At 40.7% G+C, this 22,815-nt stretch overlaps 1 protein-coding gene across 4 annotated transcripts in view; it reads right to left on the reverse strand.

Annotated features, from left to right (window-relative positions):
• Positions 1-2,115: 2,115 nt before the first annotated feature.
• The window catches only part of CHD1L (chromodomain helicase DNA binding protein 1 like), a 71,699-nt gene continuing 50,999 nt past the window's right edge, over positions 2,116-22,815 (reverse strand). For all 4 annotated transcript variants that reach the window (XM_040230876.1, XM_040230879.1, XM_040230877.1 and 1 more), the window contains 8 exons: positions 15,424-15,572; positions 14,529-14,692; positions 13,783-13,979; positions 12,290-12,388; positions 4,430-4,500; positions 4,209-4,323; positions 3,370-3,478; positions 2,116-2,481 (listed from right to left, as the gene is read on the reverse strand). In XM_040230876.1, coding sequence (XP_040086810.1) covers positions 2,415-2,481; positions 3,370-3,478; positions 4,209-4,323; positions 4,430-4,500; positions 12,290-12,388; positions 13,783-13,979; positions 14,529-14,692; positions 15,424-15,572 — 971 coding nt within the window. In that variant the 3' untranslated portion in view covers positions 2,116-2,414. The remainder of the gene's footprint in view (positions 2,482-3,369; positions 3,479-4,208; positions 4,324-4,429; positions 4,501-12,289; positions 12,389-13,782; positions 13,980-14,528; positions 14,693-15,423; positions 15,573-22,815) is intronic.

The raw sequence follows: 22,815 nt of genomic DNA on the forward strand, positions 1-22,815 counted from the left end.
ATGACCCACATCCCAGAGTAATGGAAATAAAAGCAAAAATAAAAAATGGGACCTAATAAAAATTAAAAGCTTTTGCACAATGAAGGAAACTATAAGCAAGGTGAAAAGACAGCCTTCAGAATGGGAGAAAATAGCAAACGAAGCAACTGACAAAGAATCAATCTGAAAAATACACAAGCAACTCCTGCAGCTCAATTCCAGAAATACAAATGACCCAATCAAAAAATGGGCCAAAGAACTAAACAGACATTTCGCCAAAGAAGACATACAGATGGCTAACAAACACATGAAAAGATGCTCAACATCATTCATTATCAGAAAAATGCAAATCAAAACCACAATGAGGTACCATCTCACGCCAGTCAGAATGGCTGCTATCAAAAAGTCTACAAACAATGCTGGAGAGGGTGTGGAGAAAAAGGAACCCTCTTATGCTGTTGGTGGGAATGCAAACTAGTACAGCCACTATGGAGAACAGTGTGGAGATTCCTTAAAAAACTGGAACTAGAACTGCGATACGACCTAGCAATCCCACTGCTGGGCATACACACCGTGGAAACCAGAATTGAAAGAGACAAGTGTACCCTAATCTTCATTGCATCACTGTTTACAATAGCCAGGACATGGAAGCAACCTAGATGTCCATTGGCAGATGAATGGATAAGAAAGCTGTGGTACACATACAGAATGGAATATTACTCAGCTATTAAAAAGAATGCACTGGAATCAGTTCTAATGAGGTAGATGAAACTGGAGCCTATTATGCAGAGCAAAGTAAGTCAGAAAGAAAAACACCAATACAGTATATTAACATATATATATAGACTTTAGAAAGATGGTAACAATGACCCTATATGTGAGACAGCAAAAGAGACACAGATGTAAAGAACAGAATTTGGACTCTGTGGGAAAAAGTGAGGGTGGGATAATCTGAGAGAATAGCATTGAAACATGTATATTATCATATGTGAAATAGATCGCCACTCTAGGTTCGATGCATGAGACAGAGTGCTCACTGCTGGTGCACTGGGATGACCCTGAGGGATGAGATGGGGAGGGAGATGAGAGGGAGGGTCAGGATGGGGAACACATGTACACCCATGGCTGATTCACGTGAATGTATGGCAAAAACTACCACAATACTGTAAAGTAATTAGCCTCCAACTAAAATAAATTTAAAAAGAAAAAGTTCAGGAATCATGAAGTTAGTCTTCAACTAAATTGGTCTTCAATACAGATTCTCAATTGTTGATGGGTGAAGAAGGCAGGGAGGAAGGCAAATAGAACAGTACAACCCAGATGCTATCAGCACTGCTTTCCTTAGGTCATGGCCCCAGCTGAGACCCCTCAAGGTTCACTGAACCAAGGGCCCAGGCCTGAGGCTTCTCTAGGTATTTAGGGCCTCAAAGCAGCAGAAACCAGGTCGGTTGAGGACAGCCAGCCAAGACTGAGACTTCAGGTACAAAAATGTGAAAAGTCACAGCTTCTATGGTATCTCCTCCTCCAACTCCTTCTCTGGTGGTTCTCATCCCTCTGCCCTCTGCAGTCTGATATTTGCTGTCAGTTTTGTGCCACTTCCACAATTCCCTTCTTTTTATTTTTTTAAAATTTGTTTGTGCCAAGTCTTAGTTGAGGCACATGGGATCTTCCATCTTCATTGTGGCATACAAACTCTTAGTTGTAGCACGTGGGACCTGGTTCTCTGACAGGGATTGAACCTAAGCCCTCTGCATTGGGAGCGCAGTGTCTTAGCCAGTGGACCACTAGGGAAGTCCTCACAATCCCCTCATTTCTTGAAGCTGAACTGAATTTAATGGGAGGGGGAAAGGTGATTCTTGGTTTCTCTGAAGCCACATGTGTTCCTCTGGATCTGAATGCTGAACTGTATGAACAGAAGGCAGGAGGGACTCTGGTTGTCTGGATCAGCAATCTCTCTTCTCAGTCTTTTCCCTAGAGACCTGTCTTTCCAAGACACGAACTGACTGAAGATATTTCCTTCCCCCAGCGCCAACCTGTTCTATTTCCCTTCTCCTTAATGCACTTACCTTTCTCACCATAAAGAAGTCAGTCTGAGAGGAAGAAAACTAGATTGAGGGGAAAGCAAGCAAAGAAACCTTTAGAGAGAGAAAGGGTATTTATTATTACACAAATAGCTATGCATACTGGGGCACTGGCAAACTGCCAAAGGATATTCCCAAATAACTTTTGCATAGCTGTATTACAGGTATTACACATTCAGGAGAACAAAAGTAGAATTCAGAAAACAGTCTCTCAGAGGCCCACCAGATCCTGATTCCTTGTTGAAATACTCTATTACAGTGGCTTTGAGCAACTAGCTTTTTTTTTTTTCCCCAGCTTTTTCAGCTGGTTGCTAAAGGCTAGATCTGATGCTGAGCTGATTGTTAAGATACCAGCTATCCTGAGGATGAAGATGAGGCCTGTAGATGAAGGATGGCAGCCTTGCTTCTAGGAAAATAGTAGCTGAATACAGCGGTCAAGGAATATTTTTCATCACTTTAAAATCGACTTTATTAAAACTATTAGTTCTTTAGTAATTACTGAAATAATCACTCCAGAGGCATATGCCTTAATTTCCTTTTACCATATAATAAATCTTTTCAATATTGTTAGTACTTATTACTGTAGAATTATGATGATATACTAAAACACTCCTGATACTGTCTGAAGTGTGCAAATGTATAAAACCTAACTTCTCTGCTAAGTTTTTATAGTGATTTAAATAAACCCCCACCAAGTGAATTAATTTCAGTAATTAAGTAAAAGGAGGAAGTTTCTGTATAATTATAGCACTTGGTAAATTCAGCTTCTTCTAATAATTCTGGACTCAGTATTGTGGTTCAAACAATGCTAACTTACAGCAAGCAGATCACTGGAAGAAAATACTAGTCTAGTAAAACTAGATTATACCCTCATGGTCAAAATGAATTTCACACTGCTTAACAATACACTGAATTGGTTCAGAAATAAAATAGGTCACTTGTTTGCTTGCTTATTTTAGTGAACAGAGTGAAGTTCTTAGAACTTGGCCTTGGTCTGTGGGCCTGAAGGATCTCCAGAGAAGTGATGTGAAACAGATTCAACATGAGAGCAAATGGCAATTGTTCAATTAATTCCCCTCTTCATGTATCTTTCAGCTGTTGGCATGTAGAAGTGCTGGGGTGTGTTTATCTCCTTGGATATATACACGGTAGAAAATGCTTCTTAGTTTTTCCTCATTGAAGTGGAGGTAGAGTGAAAAACATGGCAGAAGAGGACTTGGTCTTGGATTAAAAAATGACACCAGAAAAATGCAAGATGTTGTCCCCTTCTGAGCTGAAAGTGCACACCATTAGGGTAATAAAAGGATACATGTAAGTTGGGATGCCTCTTGAAGCCAAGTGTTTCCGAATAAGTCGCTCAGTACCATACCAGTTAAAACCTTTCGTGGCATGTCCAATGCGTGGAAGATGGACACTTGCTGTTAAAAGAAAAAGATCATGATGTCTTCATTCATCCAATTGACTAATGTGTATAAGATATACATAGGAGATGATAATGTATTCTGAGTCACTTTGTTGTTTCCAATGAACAGAATGTATATAATCTTGGTGAGTGCCACTCAAAGCATATGATTATTATATAAGGAGTGACTGTAACATGGGAAAACTAATTCTATAGAACATGAGGACCTACATACAGGGTCTGGTAATAAGTAGGTACAATGGGAATTGAATATGATTGATGATTGAGATGTAATTTAAAAAGCAAAGATTCTTTAACAAGTCAATCAGTTTGACCAACTCTAAGACATGCTGGGTTTGGAAATAAAATTAAACTCAGGTCTTCTGGCAGAGAACTGTCTGCTAATGTAGACTGTGACTCTCTAAGAGGGGAAAGGATAAAAAAGCATTTCCCAACAGCATCTGGCCAGTTTACCTCATCTGTGGTCCTCTGCTTCCTCGTCTGTAAAATCATGATACAAATACCCAGAGGATGCAGGTGGTCCAGAGACAAAGAAGTGATCAAGGAAGGAAAAGGGCTTCAAGAATACAAGATGAGGAGAGTTATTTGTGTGGCTTCTCATACTGGGGCTTCCCTTCACCACACATATTGAATGGGATCTCGGCATTTCTCATCTCCCTTTAAAAATCACATCCTACGTTTGGAAACAAATTAATCTATTCCTGAGCACAAGTGGAAGGACTTACCTTTCCTCTTCTTTGCTGCTAAAAATATCTTCTTCAGGGCCTCTTCTAGGGCTGCCATCTTAATGCCAGACAGGACATTGGCACGATCTCGGTGCTGGGCCACAATCAAGGCCAACTAGGAGGAACAATCATTTACTGAGTGGGAGCAGGGGCAGTTTCCCGAGGAGGTGATGGGAGTCAAAGTTTAGCTCCAATAAATTGATGTGGTTTTCTTCACTTACCAAATCTTGCCCTTCATTTCTTGACTCTTTATCGTCAATAGGAAATAAAAGGACACCTCCCAAACTCAAATCTGAGGTAAAACAAGAAGCAGTAACAGAAAGAACATAAAGTTCACTACTCAAATCTGAGGTAAAACAAGAAGCAGCAACAAAAAGAACATAAAGTTCACTACAGAATGAGACCCCTGAGGAAGGGCTACTCTGAATTGTCCCTATGCTGTGCCTTTTCCAAAGCTACTCAGGTATAGGTAACAGTGGTGCCCTGTCTTGTTCCTGATATTAGAGGAAAAGTTTTCAGTTATGTGGAATATAATGCATATGTGGGCTTGTTGTATATAGCTTTTGGCTCAGTGGTAAAAGAATATGCCTGCAATGCAGGAGATACACAGGAGACTGGGGTTTGATCCCTGGGTCAGGAAGATCCCCTAGAGAAGGGAATGGCAACCCACTCCAGTATTCTTGCCTGGAGAATTTCATGGAAGAGGAGCCTGGTGGGCCCCAGGACATGACTTGGCAACTGAACAATGAAACAGAAAACATACTGAGGTATGTTCCTTCCATAACCAATCTGCAGAGGGTATGTCATCACGAATTTGTACTCTGCCAGATGCTGTCTCTACACCTATTGAGAGGATCACTTTTGTCTTTCATTCTATTAATGTGATATATAACATTTATTGATTTGTGTATGTTGAACCATCCCTGCATTGATTTGTGTATGTTGAACCGTCCCTACATCCCAGGAATAATTCCATGTGTGTAATCCTTTTAATAAGTTCCTGAATTTAATAAGTTCCTGCTAATATTTTGTTGAGAATTTTTGCATTGAAGTTATCAAAGATATTGGTCTATAGTTTTGTTTTCTTGTAGTGTCATCTGGCTTTGATACTAGGGTGAAACTGGCCTTGTAGAATGAGTTTGGAAAAGTTCCCTCCTCTTCAATTTTTTGGAAAAGTTTGAGAAGGACTGGCGTTAATTCTTGAAATGTTTGGTAGAATCTGCCAGTGAAGCCATCTGGTCCTAAAGTTTCCTGTATTGGAAAGTTTTTAATTACTGAGTCAATCTCTTTGCTCATCACTGGTCTGTTCAGATTCTCGAGTTCTTACTGACTCAGTCTTGACAGTTTGTAGATTCTATAAACTTATCTACTTCTTCCAGGTTATCTAGTTTGTTGGTGTACAATTATCCATAATAGTCTCTTATGATTCTATGTATTTCTGTAGGGTCAGTTATAATTTCTTTTCTGGTTTTATTTGGGTCTTCTCTTTTTTATTTTTATTTATTTTCTTTTCGATTTGTTTTGTATTGAAGCATAACTGCTTTACAGAATTTTGTTGTTTTCTGTCAAACTTCAACATGAATCAGCCATAGGTATACATATATCCCCTCCCCTTTGGACATCCCTCCCATCTCCCTCCCCATCCCACCCCTCTAGGTTGATTTGTATTTCTCTAATAATGAGCAATGTTGAGCATCTTTTCATGTGTTTGTTAGCCATCTGTATGTCTTTTTTATTCTCACTAAAGATTTATCAATTTTATCTTTTTGAAAACCTCTTAGTTCCATTAATCTTTTCTATTATTTTTTCTGTCTCTATTTCATTTATTTCTCCTCTAAACTTGATTTCCTTCCTTCTGCTAGCTTTGGGCTTAATTTGTTTCTCTTTTCTATTTCCTTGAGGGCTAAAGTTAGGTTATTTCTGATCTTTCTAATTTCTTAATACTGGCATTTATTGCGGTAAGCCTCCCTCTTAGAACTGTTTTTGCAGGGCCCCATAGGTTTTGGGATGTTGTGTTTCCATTTTTTTTTTGAGATATTCTTTGCTTTCCCTTTTGGTTTGTTCAGGAGTATAATGTTTAGTTTCCACATCTTACAGATTTTCCAGTTTTCCTCACTTTATTTCTAGTTTCATACCACTGTGAGCAGAAAAGATTACTTGGTATGATTTCAATTATCTTATTTTGCTAAGACCTGTTTTTTGCCCTATCATATGATCTATTCTTGAAAATGTTCCACGTGTATTTAGAAGAATTTATATTCTGCTGCTGTTGCATAGACTGTTCTATCGATACTTGTTAGGTCCATTTGATTTACTGTTTGGTTCAAGCCATCCTTTCCTTGTTCATTTTCCGTCTGGATGACTTACGTATTGCTGACAGTGGGGTACTGAAGTCCCCTATTATTGTTGTATTGTCTACTTCTCCCCTCATGTGTACTCAACTCAGTTCAGTTCAGTCGCTCAGTCGTGTCCGACTCTTTGCGACCCCATGAATCGCAGCACGCCAGGCCTCCCTCTCTGTCCATCACCATCTCCCGGAGTTCACTCAGACCCACGTCCATCGCGTCTGTGATGCCATCCAGCCATCTCATCCTCTGTCGTCCTCTTCTCCTCCTGCCCCCAGTCCCTCCCAGCATCAAAGTCTTTTCCAATGAGTCAACTCTTCACATGAGGTGGCCAAAGTACTGGAGTCTCAGCTTTAGCATCATTCCTTCCAAAGAAATCCCAGGGCTGATCTCCTTCAGAATGGACTGGTTGGATCTCCTTGCAGTCCAAGGGGCTCTCAAGAGTCTTCTCCAACACCACAGTTCAAAAGCATCAATTCTTTGGCGCTCAGCCTTCTTCACAGTCCAACTCTCACATCCATACATGACCACAGGAAAAACCATAGCCTTGACTAGACGGACCTTAGTTGGCAAAGTAATGTGTCTGCTTTTGAATATGCTATCTAGGTTGGTCATAACTTTTCTTCCAAGGAGTGAGCGTCTTTTGATTTCGGTGCACCAATGCTGGGTGCATATATATTTACACTTGTTACAACTTCTTGATGAATTGATCCCTTTATCATTATATAGTGACCTTCTTTGTCTCATTACCATTTTTGGCTTCGAGTCTATTTCTTGCAAAATAAATATAACTACTTCTGCTTTATTTTGGTTTCTACCAGCATGGAATATGTTTTTCCATCCCTTCGCTTTGAGATATATAATTAGGTCTTGTTTTTTATCCATCTAGACACTCTGTGCCTTTTGACTGATGAATTCAGTCAATTTACATTTAAAGTAACTATATATAAAGACTTACTAACGCCACTGTGTGCATTCCAGTTGTTTTGTAATTCCACTGTTTCTCTTCCCCTCTGTTTCTGCCTACCTTTGTAAACTGATTATTTTCTACAGTGGTATGCTCTGGTTCCCTTTTGTCTTTTGTGGATCTGATCTAGGTTTTTACTTTGTGGTTAATATGGGGCTTTACATGAAACATTTTATAGATAGAACAGTGTATTTTAGGAGGACAGCAACTTATATCCAATTGCCTGTAAAAGCTCCACCCTTTCACTCCTCCCTTTTATATTATGCATGTCACAATTTACCTCTTTGTATGTTGTGTATTCATTAGCAATTTATAGTAGCTGTAGTTACTTTTACTATTTTCCTTTAAGCTTTATATTATAGTTGAGTGGTTCACACACCATCTTAACACCAAGTTGGTTTTCTAAACCTTACTGTACATATTTTACCTTTACTAGTGTATTGTATACTTTAACATGCGCTCACATCACTGATTAATGCCTTTTCATTTTGGCTTGAAGAACTCCTTTCACCATTTCTTGCAAGGTAAGTCTAGTGGTGGTGAACTCCCTTAGCTTTTGTTTGCTGGGAAAGCCTTTATTTCTCCTTCATAGCTGAAAGATAACTTTGCTGTATAAAGTATTCTTGGTTGGCAATTTTGATCTTTCAACACTTCAAATATGTTATTCTACTCTCAGGACCTGTTTCTGCTAAGAAATCTGCTAATAATCAAATAGGGGTTCCTTTATACATTATATTCTTTTTTTCCCTAGCTTCCTTTAAGATTTTTTTTATCACTGAAAGTCTTGGAGAAGGTCTTTTAGCATCGCGATAACAGGGTGACCTATTAACTTCATGGACATGTAGGTTTTGTCTTTCCCCAGGTTGGGAAGGTTCTCAGCTACTATAAACTCTTTTTCCCCTTCTCCTTCTAGAAGTGTAATTATTCTGATTTGTGATTTCTTGATTCAGTCTCATAGCTTACACAGGCTTACTTCACTCTTTAAATTTGTTATTTCAAAATTCCTATCTCCCACAAGTCACTTATTCTTTCTTCCATATGGTTTCCCCTGCTATGCATGCATGCTCAGTCATGTCCAACTCTTTGTGACCCCATGGACGTTAGCCCACCAGGCTCCTCGGTCCATGGGATTTTCCAGGCAAGAATACTAGAATGGATCGCCATTTCCTACTCCAGAGAATTTTCCCAACCCAGGGATTGAACCCACATCTCTTGCATCTTCTGCACTAGCAGGTGGGTTCTTTACCACTGCACTACCTGAGAAGCCTACCTCGTTCTCTACTGCAGTCTTCATCTCATCCACTGACTTCTTCAGCTCTACAATTTGTTTGGGTTTTAAAAATTTCAATCTCTTTGAAAAGAAGTCACTATGTTAACATATTTTATTCCTGATTTTATTGAGTTGCCTTTTTGAGTCTTTTTGTAATTCACTGAGTTTCTTCATAACTGCTATTCTGAATTCTTTGTCAGTTAGATCACAATATTCTGTGCCTTTGAGCATGGCTGCTGGAGAACTGTCATCTTCTTTCTGTGATGCCATATTTCCTGATTTCATATTCCTGGTACTTATGCACTGGTGCTTTTGCATTTGAAGTAGCAGATATATCCTTAACTCAGTGCTCATTACCTTCAGCAGCAGACAGGGTATTACATTATATAGTATTGGTATTATCTCAGTTTTTTCTGTATGTTTGTGCTCCACTCTTCTTGCTCTGTCTTGTGGCCAAATTTTTTTCTGTTTTTAATCAGGTGATTACATTTTTTTTTAATTTTTATTTTTACTTTATTTTACTTTATAATACTGTATTGTGGCCAAATTTTTAAGCTTTTGTGTATTCTCTGATTTTTACAATTTACCAGGCTGGCTGGATACCTTTTTTCCCAGAAGGTGGAGCTATAGCTCAAGTCTGTGGATTCTTCCTTGCCTGCGGAACATGACCTATTTTGAACAGGATCCTGGTCTACCAGAGTTCACTTTCATGGATACACCAGGGAGCCTGCACAGGGAGCTGGCAGCAGAGCTGAGGGAAGGTGTGGGTTTAACACTTAGTGTGTTGGGATTGCCACACACCGGCAGGGAAATTTTCAGGTACTCTTGCATGAACTTTCTACTGAGCACGTGCCTTTGACACCATTTGAAATTTTTATCTGCCTCTTTCCCAATATCCTTCCCCCACCCAGGTGGGGAGCTACCACCTTAGTACTCCAGATGCTGGCAGAGAGAAATAGGTTTTTCCAGCTGCGTTCCACCTGGTGATGGCAGTGGCCAGAAAAATCAGCCCCTCGCAGTGTTTTCCTTGGCGGGCCACGGTTGGTGCTGGGAAAATTTCCCTTACCACCTATGCTGCACACAAACTCATGTTTTTTCTCTTTTCACCAATGATGTGCCAGATCTCCCTTCAGGAAGGATGGACTTCGGCAAGTTCCACGTGTGAGTACCTGCAAGGGCAACACTCACCTGTTTTTTGCCCTACTGCAGTGAGAGGGGTCTAGGCAGATTCACACTCTGCTGGTTCTTGCCTGTATGGAGATTTATCTGTGTCTTATCAGTTACAGTTGTGGGTGAGACTCCTCTTGGGTCTTCTAAAAGACCCACCAAGGCACTTTTGTTCAGGTGGGGATGTCTAATCCGTGGGGTTAAAAGAGGGATTAAAAAGAGGAATGTCTTTCGCTACCATGTCACTCCCTTCACTCCTGAATCTTTATGCTTTTCTACTTCAATGCTCCTCAAACACTGCCTACGGAGTATTCCTGTGGGCACTGGAGAGTGAATGCAAAACCCAGAAGTATCTGGGCTGGGAGGAGGTGGGTCACTATAAACTTAAAATTCCTTTAGAAGAGTCTGATGTTTGTTTTAAATTATTCAAATACTGTATTCTACTAAATATATTTGTATTTGTATATTTTCCTATCTCATCCAAATCAAATTCTCTAGAGAAATGTGTTAATTCTCTAATGTGAAATAGGCCTCGCATATTTCAGTTTGAACCTTTTGTCCTCTCAATCCATCCTGCATACCCCAATCTTTTTAAGTCATTCTAAAATACTGGGCTGGCCAAAAACTTTGTTCAGGTTTTTCCATATGATGGTATAGACAAACCTGAACAAACTTTTTGGCCAACCCAGTATTTGCTCTGCTATGTCATTCTTCTACCCAAATCTCCTATGTCTAGACATTGGATAAGGTCCTGCCTTAGAATGCCATCTCCCCGGACAAGTCATAAGTCATGTGCAGTCTTCTATAATGTGGCCCAAACTTCTCTTCTTTAAAACCTAACTTTATTCCTCAGCCTAAACTTTCTACTCTAGTCTGTCTAGCCTACACACCATTCCCCTAAAACATTCACTGTGTAACTACCTGGATCATTCAATACCCCATACTGGGACTGGTGGGGTTACAGGAGACACAAAGAAGAATGAGATATGGTTATGGACTCTCCTACCCTTTCTCTCCACCTCTTTAACCTCAACCCATCCTTCCAGGCCCAAGATAACTTTCACAACTTCCTTCAAACCCACATTTCATCTACCCTGCTCTACCCTATTCCAGTTCTCCTTCAGAAAAGAGTACACACTCCTATCTGTTTCCTTACTGATCATTTACACCTTAACTCTGTGCCACCAGGTTTTACTTTTCACACTTTCTTCAAAATGCTCCAGGGTGATGTGACTGCCCTTGGGGGGCAAATCCAGTGGCCTTTTCCCAGTGCTCATCCTCACTTCAGTGACTGACACTACAGACCACTTCTTGACACCTCTCCTCCCTTGGACCCCAAAACACTACACTGTCAAGGTTCTCTTATTTTTCTGACAATTCCTTCTTCCTTCTCCTAAATGGAGGTGTGTTCTCTGCCCTCCCATTGCTCCATCCTCTCTCCTTCAGGGTTTTAAACAAGGATCCAAATGGAGACTCCTCAGTCTGTATCTCTAGCTCCAGCCTCCCCTGAATTCTCTCCTTTTCAAACTGCCCAGTCAGTATCTAGATTGGGTTAATCATGGCAACACATATTAAACCCTGTAATGTGTTTTAGTAGAAAGACTATTCACTCTAAGTCCTTACATCCCTTTCTACATTAGAGAAGTGAGCGGAAAAACAAAGCTCGAAGAAATCTGAAGAGTTGGACAAGATCCTTTAACCTCTCAAGTTCCACAGGAAATAATCACAATAATGATTTTACTCCTCCTGCCACTTTGTGATTTCCACACATAAAAGGAGGTGCCTAGCCCCTTCTCTCTGCCGAGAGAACACCATTCAGCCTTCAAGTTTCCCCAGACAGCTCTGTTTCTGTCTCCTGGGAGTGTTACACCCCAGTCTGTGCTAACTCCATAATATAACCTCCTTCCTCTCAGCACCCAGCTCCTGTTAGCCCTTCAGTGGTATGTCTGATTTCTCTCCCACTGGTGTCTGACATTTCCAGGAGACATTCCCTCAAGAAGATAAAGTGAACTGGGTAAACAATGAAATGAACTTCAAGCCAATACTTCAACACGCATGCAGGGACTGACATTGATCAAAATACACATTCATTATCCTCATTATACTCCCATGAGGTGGATGGAAAAAGTATTATTTTCAAATTACAAATGAGAAGACAGGTACAGAGAGGGGGAAGGGATTGCCTCAAAGTCACATATCAACTAGCTTTAACTAATGACAGAATTCAGACTCCAACTAACTCTTCTGACCCCTCATCTAGTGCTTTTTAATGCACCTAATGTCCTCTCCCTCTTATTCCATCCTTAACCCTTCTCTCTGCTTTCCTCCTTACCTTTCATTTTTCCAGCCAACTCATATCTTTTTCTTGGCTCAGCAGATCTTGTTTCCAGAGCTGTGAATAAACCACCTCTGCCCCAGCGGCCAGAGTCATCTGATAGGAGAAAGAGAAGATTTTCTTCTATAGGAGGCAAAATCCAGTCCACAATTAAAAAAAAAAAAAGATATGCCAAGTATACTTGATTTTTCAAAGGGCAGAAACGACTATCTAATATCCAAGCATATACACACTGGACTTGTCAAGTATGTTTAGGTTTTCTGGAATATACTTGGCCATCATAACAGAAAAGCATCAAAAGAATCAGTGTTCTGAAAGAGCAGAAGCTCTGTAATCCTTCTGTAATTCCTGGAAGATGGCTAAGGAAGGATGTACAGTAGATGTAAAACCAGAAAGAGTTGAAGCATTGATAATACAACAGCTTACAACTCCCATTTCATAGGTAAGAAAATGGAAAGGTTAAATGACTTAGTCAAGCTGGTACTAACTAGAGCTGGTTAATACTCTGTATTGTCATTCGATCATACTATAAATATTTGTCAGTATTACATGTCAAGAACTCTTTTATGCTCTAGGGTTATACGAGTTGGGGCAGGGGGGAAATCTCTGCTCCCATGAAGTTTATTTTCTAGTTCAGTGAAAGTGTGAAAACAGAAGTGTTAGTCACTTAGTTGTGTCCAACTCTTTGCAGTCTCTTGGACTGTAGCCCATCAGGATCCTCTGTCCATGGAATTCTTCAGGCAAGAATACTAGAATGGGTTGCCATTTCCTATTCCAGGGGATCTTCCTGACCCAGGGATTGAACCCACGTCTCCTGCATTCCAGGTAGATTCTTTACAGTCTGGGCCACCAGGGAAGCCAGTTCAATGAAACACCATGTGACATATTATGTATATATCCGCTTGTTTCATTGTTTGTTCATTCAATGAAACAAACAAGCAAATACATACATAGTATGTCACATGGTGACGTGTCGTCAAGTAAAATAAGGTAAGAGAGTAAATAGAAAAACAGGGGTGAGGACGGGGTATGGGAAGTCAGGGGAGACCTCTCACTGAGATGTAGACATCTGAACAATGCTTGATGTGCCTAAGTGGGGAAAGAGCATTCCAGGAAGAGGAACTTGCCTGGGAAAAAAAAAGTGCAAATCTCATGAGGGAACAACATGTTTGGAGTTTCGCTTTTTCTCAAAGGATTTATTTGGCTTACAGATGTAGCCTCTGTGTATTCTCTTAAAAAGTTTGGGCAGGGAACAAGGCAGATATTCTCCCATTACACGATAAGGGAATTGAGGCCTGGAGAAGTTGGATTTGACTCTTACCTTTCCTCTTTACCTGGTTGAGCAACCCTAGTCTCCTGGTTCTAAAGTTCACACTCTTTTTGACCACACAAGGCTGCCCTAAGTCCAGTAATCACCCCTAAGACAGGGCTCTGCCTTGTCTGCCCAAGTTCTTGGCACCTTAAGGATTGAGGCCCCCACTTCTACCTACCTACGCAGTGCACAATGACAGCATCCTCCGCCCCAGCCTGGGGGTGGGTGACATCACCGCTTACATATCTGATGGAGGTTGAGTCTGGGTCCTCATACTCCAGTTGGGCAGAGCTCTCATCTTCCTCTTCCTCTGGTTCGCTCTCCTCGAAAGGCAGGCTGAAGGAATGGTAATTGTTGGACTCCCACCAGGCCATCCTTCAAGAAACCACAGGGGAGAGGAATTAACTGGGCCTATCACCATTTCCCTCAGAGCACATCCTGGGCCGCAATTCACTAACGGCGAGTGCCAAGTGGAGATGCAATTAGAAACTCACCCTGTCCTTCTGCCTGTTTGTAAATAAACAAGAAGCCTTACTGATTAGCCTAACTGCCTCCTGACTATACTTCAAAAATGAGCAGCCACCAGATGTCACTGTTTTTAAGAGCATGTGACTAAAAGGGACTGTTCAAGTAAACTACTCTTGTCAGACAGCTGCAATCAAGTCCTAAAATGTTCTCGCTTCAGCTGAATGCATCTTCTCTGCCTGAGGTACTTGGGACTGTTCTCTTAAGTAGATGGACTGCTAAGGTAAAAGTTTAATCTTTATAAAAGTATTCTGTTACCAGTGGGAACTACCAGCATTACAGACACTTTCTGCAGTTTTAAAGTGATGTTTGACCGTGGGCTCACTATGTAGTAGTGATCCCTTTACCAACTGTGACCCTCAGCTTTGTTAATAATACCATCCAATAACACACACGTACTTTTTCTTATGTTCTGCTTCTTCCTTCTTCTTCCTCTTCTCCTCTAACAGTCTCTTTCTCTTGGCCGCTGCTTCTTCTCTTCTCTTCCTTCTGTCCTCCAGTTCTTCTGGGCTCAAAATTCGCTTCCTTTTGGTGGACCCCTCCACAAGGCCTGGGATGGGAATCTGTAGGAAGAACAAGCTCCATAACCAGGGGTACTGGGGTCTACCTGTTCGTTCATGAGTCTCAGTCATCACACTGAGCAATGCGCTCAATATTTCACAATATTTCAGCATGGGTGGTGGGAAGTGCTGGCAAGATACTTCAGTTTACACATCTGGCAGGCATGGTAACCAGGATACTATGCTCTAAACTCAACCAAAGCACTGGCATGTCAGTATAGCAATATGTCATTTTGATTAATTTCATTAGGAATAAGATACTTCAGAAAATAACTTGTTTTTTAATTGAAAGGATGCCATTTTAGGTTTAACTAATTTTAATGGAAATATTTCTTAATGTATTTTAGCATTCAGTCTTAAACACAATATTCTAATATCATGATCACCTTAAAAATAACTAGCATTTAATGTATACAGACTAACTGCTAAATGCTACGGACATTACAGACATTGTTTATGATTGCCATCCATCCTTAATGACATAGGTCATGACTGTCAGCAGCAGGGTATGGTGTTTTGATGTAAGACAGTGATCCCTTCAAGGGTGGCTTACTATCACTTGCATTAAATGGTAAAATATAACCTCGTTATTATTTTTATGCCATCTTCTTATACTTTTTTCCAACAAATAGTTACATTCTTATTTCTTAACAAATCATTCTCAGCATCACTTTCTGTTCACTGTTATTGAAACTTTGGAAGAATTTATCCTCACATAAATTAACAGTTCTTACACTGCCTTTATGTCGGAGTAACCGGCCCTCTTGACTAGTCTTCTCCAAAAGGGTTTTCTGAAGATTCACCAGTTGCTCAAATGATTCTCTGTCTTCTTTACTAGGCTCCTTAGAATAATCTTTACCTTCAAATAAATACATGTGGTTTTCTAAAAACATAAAATACATAGAGAAATGTTAGATACTAAAGAAAACTAGATTGATTCTAGTCAAAGCAATAAGGAGGGTGAACAAGAGAATGGCCTGTATTCTAAATGGGCCAAGAATAGCTTTTGATGAAGGTACTGGAATTCCCATCCCACTAATGCTGATGGCTTTGGGATCCATCTGGGGATTTCATATATTTACTTTCTAAAGGAGCGAGCATGGCCAAAGCCCTTTTGGTCTATCTTCAGGTGGTCCGTAAGTCTCAGTTTGATGCCTGCCAAGTCCAGGATCACTCATCACTAATTCATTCCACACTATTCCCCAGCAGAAATCTCACTGACATTAAGATCTCCTAAATAAAGGTAACCAACAGCATACTTTTTAAAAATTACAAAAAGACTTTTAACACTCAGCCCTTCCCCCTTTTCTGTAATATTACAAAGATCAGGTAGAAAATCTATGAGGAAATAATCACAAAAATAATCCCTTAGATTTACAACTTTCTTCGTAGAGCTCTGAAGCATCTTCATGAGCCTCACCACAATCTTGGTATAATTAACCCCACTTAAGAAAAAGAGAAAATTGAGGGCTTCCAAGGGGGCTCCCAGATGGTAAAGAATCCAACCTGCCAAAGCAGGAGACACAGCTTTGATCCTTAGTGCAGAATTAGAGAGTAGCCCTCACTTGCCACAACTGGAGAAAAGCCTGTTCAGCAACGAAGACCCAGCACAACCATAAATAAATAAAATTATAAAACTCCTGAGTTATTAAGCAAGAGGGCATCAGAGGGCAGACACACTGAAACCATACTCACAGAAAACTAGTCAATCTAATCACATTAGGACCACAGCTTTATCTAACTCAATGAAACTAAGCCATGCCTATGGGACAACCCAAGACAGGGGGGTCATGGTGGAGAGGTCTGACAGAATGTGGTCCACTGGAGAAGGGAATGGCAACCACTTCAGTATTCTTGCCTTGAGAACCTCATGAACAGTATGAAAAGGCAAAATGGTAGGATATTGAAAGAGGAACTCCCCAGGTCAGTAGGTGCCCAACAAGCTACTGGAGATCAGTGGAGAAATAACTCCAGAAAGAATGAAGGGATGGAGCCAAAGCAAAAATAATACCCAGCTGTGGATGTGGCTGGTGATAGAAGCAAGGTCCAATGCTGTAAAGAGCAATATTGCATAGGAACCTGGAATGTCAGGTCCATGAATTAAAGCAAATTGGAAGTGGTCAAACAAGAGATGGCAAGAGTGAACGTCGACATTCTAGGAATCAGCGAACTAAAATGGACTGGAATGGGTGAATTTAACTCAGATGACCATTATATCTACTACTGCGGGCAGGAATCCCTCAGAAGAAATGCAACAGCCATCATGGTCAACAAAAGAGTCCAAAATGCAGTACTTGGATGCAATCTCAAAAATGACAGAATGATCTCTGTTTGTTTCCAAGGCAAATCATTCAATATCAGAGTAATCCAAGTCTATGCCCCAACCAGTAACACTGAAGAAGCTGAAGTTGAACGATTCTATGAAGACCTACAAGACCTTTTAGAACTAACACCCAAAAAAGATGTCCTTTTCATTATAGGGGACTGGAATGCAAAAGTAGGAAGTCAAGAAACACCTGGAGTAACAGGCAAATTTGGCCTTGGAATGCAGAATGAAGCAGGGCAAAGACTAATAGAGTTTTGTCAAGAAAATGCACTGGTCATAGCAAACACCCTCTTCCAACAACACAAGAGAAGACTCTACACATGGACAGCACCAGACGGTCAACACTGAAATCAGATTGATTATATTCTTTGCAGCCAAAGATGGAGAAGCTCTATACAGTCAACAAAAACAAGACCAGGAGCTGACTGTGGCTCAGATCATGAACTCCTTATTACCAACTTCAGACTTAAATTGAAGAAAGTAGGGAAAACTGCTAGACCATTCAGGTATGACCTAAATCAAATCCCTTATAATTATACAGTGGAAGTGAGAAATAGATTTAAGGGACTAGATCTGATAGGTAAGAGTGCCTGATGAACTATGGAATGAGGTTTGTGACACTGTACAGGAGACAGGGATCAAGACCATCCCCATGGAAAAGAAATGCGAAAAAGCAAAATGGCTGTCTGGGGAGGCCTTAAAAATAGCTGTGAAAAGAAGAGAGGCAAAAAACAAAGGAGAAAAGGAAACATATAAGCATTGAATGTAGAGTTCCAAAGAATAGCAAGAAGAGATAAGAAAGCCTTCTTCAGCGATCAGTGTAAAGAAATAGAGGAAAAGAACAGAATGGGAAAGACTAGAGATCTCTTCAAGAAAATTAGAGATACCAAGGGAACATTTCATGCAAAGATGGGCTCGATAAAGGACAGAAATGGTCTGGACCTAACAGAAGCAGAAGATATTAAGAAGAGGTAGCAAGAATACACAGAAGAACTGTACAAAAAAGATCTTCACGACCCAGATAATCACGATGGTGTGATCACTCATCTAGAGCCAGACATCCTGGAATGTGAAGTCAAGTGGGCCTTAGAAAGCATCACTACAAACAAAGCTAGTGGAGGTGATTGAATTCCAGTGGAGCTATTTCAAATCCTGAAAGATGATGCAGTGAAAGTGCTGCACTCAATATGCCAGCACATTGGGAAAACTCAGCAGTGGCCACAGGACTGGAAAAGGTGAGTTTTCATTCCAATCCCAAAGAAAGGCAATGCCAAAGAATGCTCAAACTACTGCACAATTGCACTCATCTCAAATGCTAGTAAAGTAATGCTCAAAATTCTCCAAGCCAGACTTCAGCAATACATGAACCATGAACTTCCTGATGTTCAAGCTGGTTTTAGAAAAGGCAGAGGAACCAGAGATCAAATTGCCAACATCTGCTGGATCATGGAAAAAGCAAGAGAGTTCCAGAAAAACATCTATTTCTGCTTCATTGACTATGCCAAAGCCTTTGACTGTGTGGATCACAATCAACTGTGGAAAATTCTTCAAGAGATGGGAATACCAGACCACCTGAACTGCCTCTTGAGAAATCTGTATGCAGGTCAGGAAGCAACAGTTAGAACTGGACATGGAACAACAGACTGGTTTCAAATAGGAAAAGGAGTACGTCAAGGCTGTATATTGTCACCCTGCTTATTTACCTTCTATGCAGAGTACATCATGAGCAACGCTGGCCTGGAAGAAACACAAGCTGGAATCAAGATTGCCAGGAGAAATATCAATAACCTCAGATATACAGATGACACCACCCTTATGGCAGAAAGTGAAGAGGAACTGAAAAGCCTCTTGATGAAAGTGAAACTGGAGAGTGAAAAAGTTGGCTTAAACCTCAACATTCACAAAACGAAGATCATGGCATCTGGTCCCATCACTTCATGGGAAATAGATAGGGAAACAGTGGAAACAGTGTCAGACTTTATTTTGGGGGGCTCCAAAATCACTGCAGATGGTGACTGCAGCCATGAAATTAAAAGACGCTTACTCCTTGGAAGAAAAGTTATGACCAACCTAGATAGCATATTAAAAAACAGAGACATTACTTTGCCAACAAAGGTCCATCTAGTCAAGGCTATGGTTTTTCCTGTGGTCACGTATGGATGTGAGAGCTGGACTGTGAAGAAGGCTGAGCACCGAAGAATTGATGCTTTTGAACTGTGGTGTTGGAGGAGACTCTTGAGAGTCCCTTGGACTGTAAGGAGATCCAACCAGTCCATTCTGAAGATCAATCCTGGGATTTCTTTGGAAGGAATGATGCTAAAGCTAAACTCCAGTACTTTGGCCACCTCATGTGAAGAGCTGATTCACTGGAAAAGACTCTGATGCTGGGAGGGATTGGGGGCAGGAGGAGAAGGGGACGACAGAGGATGAGATGGCTGGATGGCATCACTGACTCAACGGATGTGAATCTGAGTGAACTCCAGGAGTTGTTGATGGACAGGGAGGCCTGGCGTGCTGCGATTCATGGGGTCGCAGAGTCGGACATGACTGAGCGACTGAACTGAATTGAGTTATTAAGCACCTCCCCAGTTCAAATTGCTAATAAGTGAAGAAGCCAGGATTTTCTGAGTCTGCTGCCAATGTGCTCTTTTCAGTATACAACTGTGTCTATAGAAGGATGGAAAGATAACAGGCCAGCAAATAGTAACTACAGTAATAACATGAACGGTGATAGTGTGAACTTGAATAGCAGTTTATGCTGTCAGAGCACCTTCACATTTATAATCACATCTGATTTTTGCAACTGTGTAAAAGGGTAAAGTATACACTACTAGCACCACTTTACAGATGAGGACACAGAGACTCAAAGAGGTTGGGTAATTTGCCAAGACTGTGACTCACATGATAGAAGTCATAACAAGCCAAGCCTAGTAACTAGAGAGAGGTAAGACAACGATTCTAAATTGAAGCATATTTAATAGTACACATTACCAAAGAATGTATTTTCACAGCATTATAAAATCAGCTATGAATATAACTATGTTTTTCTCTAGAGAGTACAAAAGCAAAACATTTTCATTCTCAAGAGATCAACTGCTTCACACTTGTACCCAAATCCAACCAGCTGTAATTCTAATTGGCATTTGCTAATTAAATCAGCAGGGGGCTTTCAATGAGGTGCTCTATCAACAAGTGAGGAAAAAAGAGCCAAGAAGAGACAAATATGATCACATATGTAGCTGCATGTGATTCTCAACTTACAAACGTGCTTTAAAAAAAGACCCTGGCATTCAAGATAAAAGCCATTCTGCTTTTTAACTTTCATAGGGGATGCTGTAGTTATCAGTCTTTCATATTCATTTCCATTCTTTTAACCATGCTCTGTCTTCACTCTGCAGCCAAGAGAAGGTTGGAGACCACAGGCATGGACACTCATCTATATTCTGCCAATGGAACCACCTACCACAGACTGGACCTGTACTCACTGATCAAAGACAAAACTCCAAATTTTAATACAGCTGGGAAATCTTTCCTGGCAGCTGGACTGCCTGAAAAAATATATAAAATTTGGAAAACAGTGAAATTTTACTTTGTTCTACTAAACATTAGCAAAATAAGCTGAAATCAATCTAAATGAGTGCAGAAATGACTGCAGGCTTCAGTACTTAATGTAATAAAAATGCAACTTAAAAATAGGACCACATACATCTATTTCTCCTCCCACCTAAAACCTACATGGCAGTAAAGGGATTTTAAAAAGATATATGAGACAACAGTGGACAAAAAGTTCAACAACTTTTTAGAAAACTGTAAGTGGCTCAAGGGATAACAGAGCTAAAAGAACACTGGAAGTAAAACACAGGTGCCTGGTCAAGGGATGATTATGAGAACAGATCCTTTCAATCCTCCAAAAGCTCAGAACTTCCGTGGACAAGGAATCGCAGGGAGGGGTAACTGAGAGAAAGTCTGCACACCAAGTAACAGGAGCTAAAAAAATATATCGTCTATTAATGCATATATGCTTCTAGGGAGCACAGTGGTAGAGAATCTGTCTCGCAAAGCAGGAGACGCAAAAGGTGCAGGCTTGATCCCTGGGTCGGGAAGATCCCCTGCAGAAGGAAATGGCAATCCACTCCAGTATTCTTGCCTGGAAAATTCCATGGACAGAGGAGCCTGGTGGGCTATAATCCATGGGGTTGTAACTGAGCACACACAACATATGTATGTGGAATCTAGAAAAAGCCTTAGATAATCTTTATTTGCAAAGCAGAGATAGAGACAGAGAAAAAAACATATGGATACCAAAGGGTAAGCAGGTGGTGGTGAGATGGATTGGGATTGACATATATACACCACTACATATAAAATATTTAGATAACTAATGAAAACTGACTGTATAACACAGGGAACTCAGTGCTCTGTGGTGACCTAAATGGGAAGGAAATCTATAAAAGAAGGGATATATGTATACATGTGGCTGATTCACTTCACCCTACAGCAGAAACTAGCACAACACTGTAAAGCAAGTATACTCCAATTTAAAAAAAAAAGAAGTAACAGGAGCACCCTGAACCCCTTCATTCACGTTGTCTCCTCAATCTGAGCAAACTCCAGACCCTATTCACCTCTTCCAGAAAGATAGTAAAGGATTCGTCTTTGGAAAAATGGAGTTGCCCAGAGAAAAGGCTCCAAATACAGACATCTGGGAGGGCCCCTTCAGTGAGAAGGCCAGCTCACCAACCAGTGATGCTGGAATAAGCCCCAGGAATCCACATACCTGCTCAGGCCAGACCTGCCCATCAGCTCTGCATTTCACCTGCATACATGAACAGACAGCCAGGGCACACCAGACATTTCATAGAAACTACCAACAAGGACAAGACAAATACACAACACAGGGCGTAGAGGAATACTTTTTTAAAAAGCTATAATAAAAGTCCTCAGAGAGGATATTCTATCCCTGCAAACAGAACAGGACACAATTAAAACAAGCAGAGAATCAGAAAGGGTTCTTGAAGAATAAAAACAGGATGCTAATATTCAAAAATGTAAAAGCTAAACAATGAGAAAAGTTAAAGAGCAGTGTCTTAGAGAATAATGCCAGCTGTCTACATTCTGATCTTCCCAAACATCCTATAAAAACCATAGGGAATAACAATGACAACAAAGCCACCCTGAACCCATACCTTCTAAAAAGCTAGGAGTCAGAGAGTACTACAAATTTCAATTTGCAGGAAGGTAGAGAAATGAACATCCCAAATGAGCTGAATTAGCTCCCAAGCCCACAGTGGAGTCAGGCAGAGACTGCATGGAAAAGAGGCGGCAGGGTTCTAACAACATCAGACATAGATCAAATTTGTCCCCCATGAGGAGGACATATTCCAAGTGGGAAAATAATGAGGAAAGGTCTGCAGCCGGGAAGATCAGAGAAGCAACGGCTAAGGAACTGACAGGGAGAGACTAGAAAGTACTTGAAGGCAGCAATTTGGGAAGGCACTGCTTCCGGAGGTCGTGCCTTGACAGTTTGGTGGCAAAGGGAAAGAATGAAGCAGGTGATGGAAATTCAGGGTCCTACAGAAAAGAAAAAGACTCAAAACGAGAAGTCATGCCGGCCTACTCTTCACTCAAAATAAGGAAGCAGCACTGGGTAAAGAAACTGCCCTTCTCTGCATGAATGGAATAAAGTACTCTCGAATCAAGAAGCCCAGTAAGACTAGCAGACCTCTCACCCCATTCCACACTGAATTTGTGTTGCCACTGGTACAGACAAATAAATTCATTACAAAATAACCCTAAGACA

Source organism: Oryx dammah, unplaced genomic scaffold (genome assembly GCF_014754425.2).
Source record: "Oryx dammah isolate SB20612 unplaced genomic scaffold, SCBI_Odam_1.1 HiC_scaffold_28, whole genome shotgun sequence".
NCBI lineage: Eukaryota > Metazoa > Chordata > Mammalia > Artiodactyla > Bovidae > Oryx > Oryx dammah.